Source organism: Papio anubis, chromosome 12 (assembly GCF_008728515.1).
Source record: "Papio anubis isolate 15944 chromosome 12, Panubis1.0, whole genome shotgun sequence".
In the NCBI taxonomy this organism is placed as follows: Eukaryota; Metazoa; Chordata; class Mammalia; order Primates; family Cercopithecidae; genus Papio; species Papio anubis.
The window spans coordinates 9346439-9361631 of record NC_044987.1 but is presented as its reverse complement, the minus strand read 5'-3'; the positions used below and the strand labels follow the sequence as shown (position 1 = coordinate 9361631).

The 15193-nt window shown below is 41.3% G+C and overlaps 1 protein-coding gene across 4 annotated transcripts in view; it reads right to left on the bottom strand.

Moving 5' to 3' along the window:
• FEZ1 (fasciculation and elongation protein zeta 1) overlaps nucleotides 1-15193 on the bottom strand; it is a 51282-nt gene that overhangs the window by 26624 nt on the left and 9465 nt on the right. For all 4 annotated transcript variants that reach the window (XM_021926722.2, XM_021926719.2, XM_021926723.2 and 1 more), the window contains exon 3: nucleotides 10052-10151. In XM_021926722.2, coding sequence (XP_021782414.1) covers nucleotides 10052-10151 — 100 coding nt within the window. The remainder of the gene's footprint in view (nucleotides 1-10051; nucleotides 10152-15193) is intronic.

The window sequence follows — 15193 nt, the reverse complement described above, 5'->3', positions numbered from 1 at the left end:
CATTACAACCAACAATTGCAGAATGCGCATCATTTCCAATGGCACATATTACATTCACTAAGATGTACCATATGCTGGACCCTAAATCAGTCTTAACATATTTTAAAAGATTTAAGTCATACAAAGTATGTTCTCTGACAAAATAAAATTAGAAATCAGTTTTTAACAAGATAGCTATAAAACTTCCCAAGCACTTTGAAATTAAGCAGCAAACTTCCAACTAACCTATGGGTTAAAGAAGAAATTGCAAGAAAAAATTAGAAACTATGTTTTTAATTGAATGATGAAAACCTACCCAATCAAAATATGTAGAATTCAGCTAAAACAGTGCTTAAAGGGAATTTTATAGCTTTAAGATTGTTTTAAGTTTAAAATATAATCAAATTTCCTTCCTTAGGAAGCTAAACAACTGAAGGGCAAATTAAACTCCTGCTAAGTAGCAGGAAGGAAATAATAAAGCTAAGAGAGAGAATCAATAAACTAAAAAGTTAACAAACAGTAAAGGCAATCAAAGAAATCAAAAGTGGTTCTCTGAAAAGATTAATAAAGGTGATAATCCCACAGACCAGCTGACAAGAGAGAGTGAGAGAGGGATGGAGGGACAGAGAACACAAATTAACAATGTCAGGAATAAAAAAGGGAACATCACTATAAATCTTATAGACATTTTCAATAACAAAACAAAATTATAAACGAATGGTCAATACATTCAATGATTAAATAGATAAATTCCTTGAGAAACATAACTTATCAAACCTGACTCAGTAAAACTGAATTTGTAACTGAAAATCTTCCACAGAGAAAACCCTAGGCCCAGATGCTTTCACTAGTATAGTCTATCAAACATTCAAGTTAGAAATAATACCAATGTAATACAAGTTCTTTAACAAAGTAGAGATAGGGTAATTTCCAACTTATTTTATGACATTAGAACAAAATAAAATTTCAGGAAAAGAACATGATGCAAAAATCTTTAACAAAATATTGGCAAATCAAATCTCACATTATATAAAAAAGATAAAATATCATAACTAAGTGGGGTTTATTTTAAAATAAAATGCTGGTTTAATATTTGAAAACCAATTAATGTAATTCATCACATTAAGATGACAAATTGATCTATGTGTATAAATTGATCTGTAGATTCTGCACAATCACAGTCAAATTTCCAGCAAGATTTTTTGCAAAAATTCATCCGCTGATTCCAAGATTTATGTGGAAATGCAAAGAACCTAAAATAACTAAAACAAATTTGGAAAGAAAAAAAAGGACACAGTTGGAGAACTTATATTACTTTATTTTCAAGACTTACCATAAAGCTATAGCAATCAATACAGTGTGGGATTGGCATAAAGATAGACACATTTTAAAATAAATTAGGGATGTTAAAAAAAGACACACACATATATATACCATTGAAACAGAATAAATAATTCAGAAGTAGATCCACACATACATGATCAATTGATTTTCAACAAAGATGCCAAAACAATTTAATGGGGAAGGGATAAGATTTTCAATGAATCATACTGGAATAATTGAATAGCCATATGCAAGAAAATAAATCTTGAAGCCCAGCACTGTGGAGTGCCTCAGTAGTCCCAGCAATTTGGGAGGCTGAAGCAGGAGGATGGCTTGAACCAAGGAGCTCAAGACCAGCCTGGGAAACAGCAATACTTTATATCAAAAATTTTAAAAAATGAGACCTGACCCTTACCTCACACTATATACAAAACTAATTTGAAGGCTGGGCACAGTGGCTCATGCCTGTAATCCCAGCACTTTGGGAGGCCAAAGCGGGTGGATCACTTGAGGTCAGGAGTTTGAGACCAGCCTGGCCAAAATAGTAGAACCCTGTCTCTACTAAAAATACAAAAATTAGCTGGGTATGGTTGCAGGCACCTGTAATCCCAGCTACTCAGGAGGCAGAGACAGAAGAATCGCTTGAACCTGGGAGGCGGAGGCTGCAGTAAGCCAAGACTGAGTCATTGCACTCCAGTTTGGGCGACAGAGCAAGACTCCATTTCAAAAATGAAAGAAAGAAACTCATTTGAGATGGATCATAGACCTAAATACAAGAGCTAAAATTATAAAGCTTCTAGAAGAAAACTTAAGAAAAAAAATCTTAGTGACCTTGGGTTTAATAAAGATTTCTTAAATACAACATAAACACAAAGTATAAAAAGGAAAATATCAATAAATTGGACTTCATCGCATTTAATTTTTCTTTCTTTTTTCTTTTCTTTTTTTTTCTTCTTCTTTTTTTTTTTTTTTTTGAGACAGAGTCTTACTCTGTCACCCAGGCTGGAGTGTGCAATGGCACGATCTTGGCTCACTGCAACCTCTGCCTCCCGGGTTCAAGCAATTCTTTTGCTTCAGCCTCCCTAGTAGCTGGGATTACAGACATGTGCCACCATGCCAGGCTAATTTTTTTTTTTTTTTTTGTATTTTTAGTAGAGACAGGGTTTCATCGTGTTAGCCAGGATCGTCTCAATCTCCTGACCTTGTGATCCGCCCGCCTTGGCCTCCCAAAGTGCTGAGATTATAGGCGTGAGCCACCACGCACAGGCTAATTTTTCTTTTTGAGAGGGGGTCTCACTATGTTGCCCAGTCTGGTCTTTAACTCCTGACCTCAAGCGATCTGCCCACCTCAGTCTCCCAAAGTGCTGGGATTATAGGCGTGAGCCACCACACTCAACCTTCATCACATTTAAAAAACATTTGCTCTTCAAAAGATAATGTTAAGAAAATTAAAAGGCAACCTATAGACTAGGAGAAAATATTTGTAAAACATATATTCAACGAATAATTTTTATCTAGAATTTATAAGAAACTCTCATGGCCAAGCACGGTGGCTCATGCCTGTAATCCCAGCACTTTGGGAGGCTGAGGAGGGCAGATCACGAGGTCAGGAGTTCGAGACCAGCCTGACCAACATGGTGAAACCCTGTCTCTACTAAAAATACAAAAATTAGCCAGGCATGGTGGTGTGCATCTGTAATCCCAGCTACTCAGAAGGCTAAGGCAGGAGAATCGCTTGAACCTGGGAGGCAGAGGTTGCAGTGAGCTGAGATCACACCACTGCACTCCAGCCTGGTCGACAGAGCAAGACTCCGGCTCAAAGAAAAAAAGAAACTCTTACAACTCAATACCAAGAACACAGACAATGTACTAAGAAAATGCACAAAAGATTTGAAGAGGCATTTCACCAAAGAAGACATACAGGCCAGGCACAGTCACGCCTATAATCCCAGCACTTTGGGAGGCCAAGGCAGGTGGATCACTTGAGCTCAGGGATTCAAGACCATCCTAGACAACATGGTGAAATCTTATCTCTACTAAAAACACAAAAATTAGCTGGGCATAGAGGTGTGCACCTGTGGTCCCAGCTACTTGGGGAGCTGAGGTGGGAAGATTGCTTGAGCCTGGGCAGTGGAGGTTGCAGTGAGCTGAGATTGAGCCACTGCCCTCCAGACTGGGCAACACAGCAAGACCCTGTCTCAAAAATACACACACACACACACACATTGTAAATAATCACTTGAAAAGATGCTCAATATCCTATGTCACTAGAGAAAAGCAAATTAGAACTGAAATAAGGTATCAATTTTGTTAGTACCCATGAAGATGTCTTAATTTTAAAGACTGTCCATAGCAAGTGTTGGTGAGAATATAGGACAATCACAGCTCTCAAACTGGGAAACAGTTTGGTAGATCCTTAAAAATTTAGACATGGGAGTTAAATGATGAGAACAAATGGACACACAGAAGGGAACAATACACACTGGGCCCTGCTGGAGGATGAAGGGTGGGAGGAGGGAGAGGATCAGGAAGAATAACTAATGGATACTAGGTTTAATACCTGGGTGATGAAACAATCTGTACAACAAACCCCATTGACACCAATTTACCTATGTAACAAACCTGCGCATGTACCCCTGAACTTAAAATAAAAGCTAAAAAAAACCAAAAAAGTTGAACATACACCTACCATATGACTCAGCCATTCCACACATAGGTTTTTATCCAAGAGAAATGGAAGCATATGTTCACACAAAGACCTACAGAAGAATGTTCACAGCAGCTTCATTTGAAATATGCAAAAAGTGGCCGGGCGCGGTGGCTCAAGCCTGTAATCCCAGCACTTTGGGAGGCCGAGATGGGCGGATCACGAGGTCAGGAGATCGAGACCATCCTGGCTAACACGGTGAAACCCCGTCTCTACTAAAAAATACAAAAAAAACTTAGCCGGGCGAGGTGGCAGGCGCCTGTAGTCCCAGCTACTCGGGAGGCTGAGGCAGGAGAATGGTGTGAACCCGGGAGGCGGAGCTTGCAGTGAGCTGAGATCCGGCCACTGCACTCCAGCCTGGGTGACAGAGCGAGACTCCGTCTCAAAAAAAAAAAAAAAAATATGCAAAAAGTAGAAAAAATAACTGTTCATCTATAAGCGAATGAATAAGCCACTGGTGACATAGCCATACAACAGAATACTACTCAACAATAAAAGGAAATGAACTGTTGCTATACTTAAAAACATGGATGAATATCTAATTACACTGAGTTTAATAAGCCAGACAAAAGAAAATGTACATATTGCATGATTCCATTCATGCAAAATTCTAGAAAATGAAAACTAATCTACAATGACAGAAAGCAGAGAAGTGGTTGCCCAGAGATTGGGCAGCGAGAGAGAGGGATGATGAATATGTTGAATATCTTGATTATGGTGATGGTCTTATAGATATATGCAGATGTCAAAATTTACCAAATTGCTCACTGTAATATGTGCAGTTCATTATATGCCAATTACCTTTCAATAAAGATATGGGCAAAAACAAAACAAAATAAAATAAAATGGTAATACATCATGATGAGGTTGTGTATATCTCTAGAATGCACGGTTGAGTTGACATTTACAAATTAATTTATGAAATTCATCACATTAACATCATAAAGGAGAAAAGCTATATAATCATCTCCACAGAGGCAGTAAATAGAAATAGTAAATCTTCAGAAAAATAATAAGAAAATATCACAATTTAAAGTCATGAGCTTCTAGGTTGAAAGGATTCACTGAGTATAACATAATGAAGGGGAAAAAAAAACTTCATTCTAAAGCACATTATTATAAAATTTCAAAAGAGAAAGGAAAAGGAGAACATCCTAAAAACTTCCAGAGAGAACCAAAAAAGTCATACAATAAAGGAGCAGGAATCTAAAGATGGAGAACAGAGTCAGCCAAAAGGACTGGGAATCAGAACAGATTTGGGGTTTCTCAACACAACCTAATGCTAGAAGAGAACAAAGCTCTCAGAATGCTAAATAATAATATTCTTATATATCCTAAAAACCATTTCCTCTGTACCCCTTTCTCAAAAATATGCTGAAGAGTTTGGTTTGTTGTTGTTTTTTCACCAAAGCAAGGAACTATATCTAGAAAGATGTTTTAAATATGGCAACCCGAGGACAGGAGAGGAAGACAAAAGAATCCCCAGCATGAAGGCAGGGATGTTCTCCAGGCAGCAGCTGTGCAGCTGATCTAGCGAATGACCAGACCAGTTGGTAGCAGAAAGATGAAAGGTACTAACTGGGATGTTTTCAAGAAAAAAAACATGGAATTGACACAATACAGTATCTGATTCCTTTAAGCACTGTGTTATTTATACTTTTTAATTTTCTGAAAATTTTGATTTTTAACATTTTAAAGACCTTTCTGGTTCTGAGAGACTGTACCTTCAAGATTAGCCAATTCTGGCTGGGTTCAGTGCCTCACACCTGTAATCCCAGCAAAGGCAGGCGGCTCACTTGAGATCAGGAATTCAAGACTAGCCTGGCCAACATGCAAAACCCTGTTTCTAACAAAAATACAAAAAAAAAAAAAAAAATTAGCTGGGCGTCATGGCACATTCCTGTAATTCCAGCTACTTGGGAGGGTGGGGCAGGAGAATCACTTGAACCTGGGAGGTGGATGTTGCAGTGAGCGGAGATCATGCCACTGCACTCCAGCCTGGGTGACAGAGTGTGACTCCGTCAAAAAAAAAAAAAAAATTAGCCAATTCTTAGAGATAGCAAAGGGCTCAGCAAATCTTCTATATGCAAACTAACCAAAGCCAAGCCCTGCCCCCTCTACCTGACCTCTACATCCCAGGAGGCAGAGTCCTCTGCCTTAGTCAGCCCAGGGTCAGGTACTAGGCACTAAGGACCATCCCTTAGTGTTTACAGCTTGCAGAAATTACTTAAACTAGCCAGTCCTAAACTGTTTACCCCGTCTTGCCATTCCTGAGGCACTGGCCTGGCTCTCCCCTGGCTACTTCTGCCTCCAGAGAATACTGGAGCTTCCCCATGTGGCCCCACATGGCCCCACTATAAAACTGGAGCTGTATGCAAAAAGAAAAAAAAAAGGCAGCTAAAAGAAGTGCAAGCAGTTGCTCTAGGAGCAGGGAAAGGCAAGAAGGCAGGGGTCTACTGTTTTGGGGGGTTGTTTTGTCTTGTACTTACAGTGCATTACTTTCAAAGCATTAATTAACTTTTTAAACTATGTAGATGTGTTACTTTGATTTTAACAAAAAATGACTCTCTTTGCAGTCGTAATTCATTAGTTGGTACAATATTTAATTAAATTTCTGAGTGCAGTCACAAGGACAGCACAAACAGGTTTGGGAACAACTGATTCTCAAAAATGGACCACTTGGTCAGGTGCAGTGGCTCACACCTATAATCCCAGCACTTTGGGAGGCCAAGGCAGGTGGATCACCTGAGGTCGGGAGTTCAAGACCAGCCTGGGCAACATAGTGAAACTCCATCTCTACAAAAATACAAAAATTAGCTAAGCATGATGGCAGGTGCCTGTAATCCCAGCTACTCAGGAAACTGAGGCGGGAGAATTGCTTGAACCTGGGAGGCGGAGGGTGCAGTGAGCCAATGGGATCACACCATTGCACTGTAGCCTGGGGAACAGAGTGAGATGCCGTCTCAAAAAAATAAAAAATGTATTTAAAAAATGGACCACTTAAGTGGATGTATGAGGGCTGACGAGAGAGAAACCTCACAGCTGTGCATAGTCAGCATGCCAAGTGCTTTTGGTCGTATGTTTTACAGAAGGACTACAGAGCACTGGTTAAAAATCTGGTAAATCGTTTCAACTTAGGACAGTTAATAGAGCTCCTACTGTAATTAATCCAGATAATAAAAGAGGATGAAATAAAACAGCCTTAATCCATCTACTTTTGCTACCCTGTCCTTTTCCCATGCGTTAGATAGAAGAAATACTACAAGGAACAGAGCTCAAGCTCATCCTTCTCAGGGTCATTCAGTTTGCCTGGAAATATTAACCCTCTTGAGGGAAATCTGGAAATTAGGATAAATTAAAGCCCTTTTGAAGGGCAGACTATCTTACATATCCTTTGGCTTAATCCACAAAATGAGTTGGAAAGGTGTCAAAAGAGATAACAAAGCAAAATCTGCCTTTCGTACTATGATGGACCTGATTTAATTTCAGTAACTAGATTTATTCCATTATTGCCTCCATCTCCTTTGCAGTTTGCGTAAGTCCTAAGCACTATACCTGTAAGCATTACAAGAGAAAATGCACAGCCGAGATTTCAAAACAGGACCTGAGACACGGCCTCCTATGTCTGTGCTGAGGAGGCTTGCAGGAAATCTTGGTTTCAAAGTCACCATCTTACCTGCTGCCGTCAATGAAGCCTTCAGGTTTTGAGTACCTTAGATTGCTAATTACTAGAAAAATGGAGAAGGATATATACAGCTACATTTTCAACAAATCAGTCAACTGCTGATCTCTTTGCTGTGCTATTTTGAGCAATAATCTACAAATATATTGCAGCGTAAGGGGAATCTGTTTCTTGCTCTTTTACTTGGACTCAATTCTGAAACACTTAGAAAGATTAGATCCATCCAACTCTATCACTTGCTGAGCCCGCAGGGCTGTGACAGCCCTTCCTGACGATAAATTGTCAAAATTTCCTTCACAGCTGAAACTAGAAAACCAAGTGAGGCAGAAATTGGCTTTTAACATAGAGCCATTAAATGATTTTTACCTTTTGCTGTGCTCTGAATGTTTATGTCCCGCCCCTCAAATTCATACGCTGAAATCCTAACGCCCAAAGTGATGGTATTAGACAGTGAGACCTTGTGGAGATGATGAGACCATGGAGGTAGGATGCCCACAAGTACCTTTCTCAAAGAGGCCCAAGGGAGCACTTTAGACCCTTCTACCATGAGGAGACACAGTGAGAAGGTGCCGTCTGTGAACCAGAAAGCAGGTCCTCACCAGATACTGAATCTGCCAGTGACTTGATCTTGGACTTCCCTGCCACCAGAGCTGTGAAAATCAACTTCCGTTGCTTATAAATTACTTAGTCTAGCCCAAACTGACTAAGAAACCATTCCATATGTAGATTCAGATGGGAGGGGCAATTTGGATCTTCTGAAAGGCCACCCCCTTTATGGCCTTTGCAAATCAACTCAAAATAAATATCATCTTTATTCTTCAGAAGCCCCTAGGCTACTTTCTTCCTTGGAGTCAGTAACTCATGGAGTGTGACTCTGGTTCAGACACAGAAACGTCCCCTTGGTTGAGTTTCATGAAGAATTCTAGGCCAGCATGGTGGCTCACGCCTGTAATCCCAACATTTTGGGAGTCTGAGTTGGGTGGATTGCTTGAGCTCATGAGTTTGAAACCAGCCTTGGTAACATGGCAAAGCACCATCTCTACAAAAAATACAAAAATTAGCTGGGCATGGTGGCATATGCCTGCAGTCCCAGCTACTCAAGGAGGGGGTGGGGGTAAGGCTGGAGGATCACTTGAACCCAGGAGCTCAAGGCCGTAGTGAGCCGAGATTGTGCCACTGCACTCCAGCCTAGGCGACAGAGTGAGACCCTGTCTGAAAAAAAAGAGAGACTTCTTCCCCATCGTGTGGCCACATTGCTAATATCTGGGCCCTACCTCTGGCCATTGTCAAGTGCAAGATCCATCAGCACTTGTTCTCAGCACTGTTTTTGGTGGGCCTGAACTGTTCATTTAAGATGAGAAGATCTAATTTTTTAAAACCATCATTGTTTGAACCCAAGAGAAGCCCATGACAGTTTTCTCCTCTTATGTCAGGCCACTTTATTCTTCATGTTGTAGTACACAGGTTAGAAGTATTGAAAGTAATGGCAGGCCAGGCATGGTGGCTCACACCTGTAATCCCAGCACTTTGGGAGGCCAAGGCAGGCAGATCACGAGGTAAGGAGATCGAGACCATCCTGGCTAACACGGTGAAACCCAGTCTCTACTAAAAATACAAAAAATTAGCCAAGCATGGTGGCATGCACCTGTAGTCCCAGCTACTCAGGAGGCTGAGGCAGGAAACTCCCTTGAACCCGGGAGGCGAAGGTTACAGTGAGCCGAGATCACACCACTGCACTCCAGCCTGGGAAACAGAGCAAGACTCCATCTCAAAAAAAAAAAAAAAAAAAAAAAAGGAAAGGAAAGGCAAAAACCACAATTACTTTTGCACCAACCTAATGGAAGTGATCTGTGTTTATGCTTTTCTATAGATAACCATTCCTATCACTTCAGCTATATTGGATGTCTTCCTTATCTTATTTTTCACCCTCCTCCACAACTCCTACCTTCCCAACAATTTTTTTTTTAATTGAGATGGGGTCTCACTGTGTCATCCAGGTTGGAGTGCAGTGGCGTGATCTTGGCTCACTACAACCTCCACCTCCTAGGCTCAAGCAATCCTCCCACCTCAGTCTCCTGAGTAGCTGGGACCCCAGGCAAGCGCCACCATGCCTGGCTAATTTTTTATATTTTTTGGTAGAGATGGGGTTTCACCATGTGGCCCAGGCTGGTCTTAAACTACTGAACTCAAGCAATCACCCACCTCGGTCTCCCAAAGTGCTGAGATTACAGGCATGAGCCTCCATCAACAATTTTGAGCTTTATTACACAGTGAGGAAGACTGTTGAGTTACTGAATGTTTTTCTAACTGAATTCCACATCTTCTCAAGCCCTGTTAAACCAGGGGCCCCAGAGAGGTACCTCAGTGTCAGAGCAGTTGCCATTCAGAGCCTCGATGTTTGGATCCCTCCAGTCTTCTGACAGTGAAGGGATGTAATTGTCTGTCAGAGCATCCCAGACCCTGTAAACAAAGAGAAGCTCTCATTAACACACATCTGTGGCCTGGCCCCGCCTGGAGGAAGGAAGAGCTGGGCTGGGAGAGGAGACAGGCTTCTGTGTGTGCCAGGCTGAGATCATCTGCCTTCCAGCATGCAGGGGCAAAGCAGCTTAAAAACTGAATCAGAGGCACATCCAGGGGAGAAAGTCCATGGAGCCTGGCCAGGGGCTTCAGTGTGAAAGGTGTTTGCTTGCGGGAAGAGGAATTTCCTACCATTGAGATACAAATGGCAGCATCTATAATCAAACCGCCTCTGGCTCTGAAAATGAATCTGCCCCTCATCCAAATAGCTCATGTTTCTGAATCTAAGAGATGCCCATGTTTCTTTTCCTATGGGCAGAGAGAGAGAGAGAGAGAGAGAAAGGGAGAAAGAGAGAGGAACATAGAGACAGAGAGATTTGGGCAGTTTTTCTGGCTGAATCTCATTAAGATCAGAATCATTATCTAGTTTACAACCATTTCAGTTTCAGAGGTCTGCAATCTAAATGATCAGGAATTCCCTCCTTGACATCTAATGTAGGTAAGGGAATAATGCCAATGCTATGAGTGCTTACTTGCTACCCAAAATGTTCTGTCAAACCCACGGGTTGCAAGATCCTGCCCTCTAGCAATGTCGAATCTAAATCCTGCATTGTGTCATTCCAACATCACGGACACTCTAAGGTAAATACTGTGTATAAAAGAAACCAATAAATACACTTCTGTCTACACAATTCGTTTTTAGTGGGGAAAGATGGGGCTACATTTATTACATTTCTTTTTAAAATTCTGATATGTACGTTATAAGAAAGAATTTCTACAATTCTTATTCCTTATTTCAGAAAGATTTCTTAGGGAAAAAAAGGAGGGAGGTTGGGGAAAATTTCAGAGTCACAAACACTCACACATCAGGAAGATACATGAATTATTCAACACCAAGTGATTAATGTAAATCAGTAAACAAAGCCCTTAAGATAATGACTGCCATGGAAGCCAATGGCACCTGAATTAATATTAATGAGGCCAGGCGCGATGGCTTACGCCTGAATCTCAGCACTTTGGAAGGCAAAGATGGGCAGATCACTTGACTCCAGGAGTTTAAGACGAGACTGGCCAACATGGTGAAACCCTGTCTCTACAAAAAATACAAAAATTAACTGGGAGTGGTGGCATGGGCCTGTAGTCCCAGCTACTCGAGAGGCTTGAAGTGGGAGGATAGCCTGGTGCGTGGGAAGAACCTTAGGAAGTCGAGGCTGCAGTGAGCCATGATTGTGTCACTGCTCTCTAGCCTGGGTGACAGAGCAAGACACTGTTTCAAAAAACAAAACAAAAACAAACAAACAAACAAAAAATGAAAACTAAAATATTAGATAATGATAAATTAGGGCTCTATGCTGCAATCTCCTTCAGGTGCCTATGCATGTCAAACACAAATTATACCTGTGAGAGCAAGATTTTAAAAACAAGCAAGTGTGTATATATATATACAAGCGCACAGACACTTGAAATGAGAAAGTAACGAGGGCACTATTAACTAAACAAAATGCCCATATATCACATCACATTCCTGATTTTGTTTATGTCAGGAATGCAGCATGATATATGGGTGTATAAGCAAAAAGACTTTCTTAGTGCACAATGCATATAATTGGTGATGGAACAAATAAAAGGAACCCAAGAAAACACAATTTAATGGCAGTGCTTGGGGTATCTGCTTATTCATTATTTTCCTACCATTACAAGAAAACACTTTGAAGAGAACTCATCAAGTACTCATTAGCCATCTACTCAGCAGGATTCCAGAGCAGACTTCTTAAACCATGGGTGATATCCTAATCTCCATCAGGCACTATTAGCGCTGCATTAATCCAGGCTAATTCTAAATCCAAGTGCCATTAGCATTCTAGAGCCAAGAAGCAAATAGGATTTGCTTTCTCCAAGACAAAACTCCAAGGCACCACACCCGCTGGAAAGGTCACTGTAGGACTGCTCTTTACATCACTGCATTACATTCTCTGCTGCGAGATTGAACATGCATACAGGCACTGACCTTCAGATTCGTCCCTGCAGGAAGCGCCTGCAGAAATGAAATTCAGCAAAGCCCAAAATAGGCAGGAGCCTTTTGTATCTCTCCCGGGCTGGAGGGAAGCTGAGAACTTTAACGAACTTTCCAATGACCTTGAGACTATTTACATCCTTAAAGTGATAAGCAGGAGCTCTCTCGGGATCACTTAGAGTGCCTGCTTTTCTCATCTGAGCCTTTGCTGATAAGCTTTGAATTTTATCTTCTGATTCTAGATTTTTAGTGGCAATTCCCTAAACTTTTATCTTCTCAGGATTTCAAGCCATCCTCATTCTCTTTCATATTTTGCCCAGGTTTCCTTTTTCCTTGCTGACATACTTTTTATCCTTTGAAGTTTATAAACAAGCTTTAAGATAAAGCAGCTTTCATCTCTTTGTAATCACTTGCATACCCTTTCCATACTTATCCAGTGTCCATTTAACAATAACAATATCTGTCAACACTTGCTGGGCACTTACTATGAGCCAGGTACTGTTCTAAACTGGATTCTAAGCATGGATTAATTCATTCATTCTTCACAACACTTATACAAGGCAGATGCTAATGAGAAAAAAGTTGAAACATAGTAAAGTTAATTCACTTCTCTCAGCTCACACTGCCAGTAATGGTAAAAGTGGGATTTGAACTCAGGCAGCAAGGCTACAGAGCCCATAATCCTAACCACTTAACAATTCCAACTCTTTATGAATTATATAATTGGCATCGGCATGGGCATCAGAATAATATACCAAGTTCCTAATCATAACCTAGGAGAGCAGTTTAGAAACTGGCTCTGCGTGAAAATTAGCTGGGTGTGGTGGTGCACACCTGTAATCTCAGCTACTTGTGATTCTGAGGCAGGAGAATCGCTTGAACCCAGGAGGGTTGCAGTGAGCCGAGATCGTGCCATTGCACTTCAGTCTGGGCGACAAGAGTGAAACTCCATCTCAAAAAAAAAAGAAAAGAAAAGAAAAGAAAAGAAAAAAGAAACTGGCTCTGTGTGAAAAACCCATACCTACAATGATCCTGAACATTGTGCTTTCATGGATCTACAGAAGGAGGAATGACAAAGGTAGCAGGGGTGCATGGCCACTTTCTGTGTAAATCTCCAGCGCAGGGAAGGGCACAAGGAAGGCAGAAGCAGAACGCTGGCAGCCAGCAGCCTCAGCGACAGAGGAGCCGACGCAGCCAGGGCGGGGGAAACAGCTTTCTGTGAGGAAGAGGACGGGAAAGGCTGTCTATCCCATCATATATCCCATTATTAGCAGGGTTCTTGGGAGTGTGCATCGCCCCTTTTGTGAGTACCTGGAGGTGGACTGTAAAGTTTTACTTCCCTGAGAAGCATCCTGCTATTTACTCTTACCTTGGGGAAAGAAGACTTTGAAAGCTATCTCCTCTATCATTCATCAGAGAACAAGATCAAACAGGTTGCCTCAGTTCCTATCATTATGCTTCCATGACACCTGAGATTCAATTTGCTCTCTCCATCCCTATATAACAGAAAAGGCTTTTTCAGATGCATATTTTATAGCTTGGGCTTAGGTCCCTACAGAATGGACCTAAGTATCTTTCACCACAGAGAGCAGGGGCTTTGGGAAAGGCTGCTGGCAGAGTATGAGCAAACCCAGTGGAGGAGGGTGGAGACTGGGGGGTGCCAGGACACGTGTACAAATAGCTCCAGGGCCTAGAACTGGCAACATAGCCATCAGGGTTCTATCAGTCCTGACACACACGCAAACCCTTATACACCTATTTCTGACAGTATGGCAGGCAGCTTAAAGGGCTTATTAGAATTCTAACTTACTGACATTTCCCTCAAGCCTGGCTACTTCCCTTGTCTAGTGTTTTGCTGGTGTCCAGTCATGCCAATACCCACACCCACATGTGTATTAATTTGAGTACACTTTTATACTTTATGTTTAGAAAGTATAAATTGTGGCCAGGCGCGATGGCTCACACCTGTAATCCTAGCACTTTGGGAGGCTGAGGCGGGCAGATTGCCTGAGCTCAGGAGTTCGAGATCAGCTTGGACAACATGGTGAAACCCCATCTCTACTAAAATACAAAAAAAAAAAAATTAGTCCGGCGTGGCGGTGTGCGCCTGTAGTCCCAGTTACTCAGGAGGCTGAGGCAGGAGAATTGCTTGAATTGCTTGAAACCAGGAGGTGGAGGTTTCAGTGAGCCAAGATCGTGCCACTGCACTCCAGCCTGGGCGACAGAGTGAAACTCCGTCTCAAAAAAAAAAAGAAAAAAAGAAAGTAGAAATTATTAGCAGCACATTAATGCCTTTGCTCAACTTTCTAGATGTCTTCAAATGCTTAAATAGAATCAATACTATATCTGCTTTCTATAAGGGGTAACTGAACCTCTAAAAAGAGAATTAAATTTTCTAAAAAATCAGTTATGTGTAACTTTCCCTAGCTCACTATTTGGTATTGACTTGTCTTCAACATGTAGTATATCTGATGACAGGCAGTTTATTGTCTGCACTTTCTTTTTAACATCACCTTTAACAATTCTGTCTGAAGAACAGGAAACAGCCATTGCATGGTTAGCCGCTCTGTCTTAAGGGTACTTGTAAGAGGGCTGACAGGGATCCCCAGTGACGTAAGAGGTAAGCTGAGAGCCATCCATTTCCATTCTGTAGTGGCCCCTAAGAGGCTCTGACCTCCAGCCCCAATCTCTTATGGCAAAGGAAGAGGGTGATCACATATACACAAAGAAGAGATTCTGAGATGTTTCCTGATTTCAAAACCAAAAAATATGTATTCAATTCTGACTCTCCTTTAATGCCTAGAACTTCCATGCCCTGACAAATCAGAGATAAGTTGACAAATCTCAGCCAACTCTCCTCTTGGTTAAATAGTTCCAAATGAAGACTAAAGAAAAGAAAGCTTCTAAGGGAGTCACTACATTTGTTCTATGATTTGTGCTGTCTTTAAGGAGGCAGTTTAACCAAGTATTT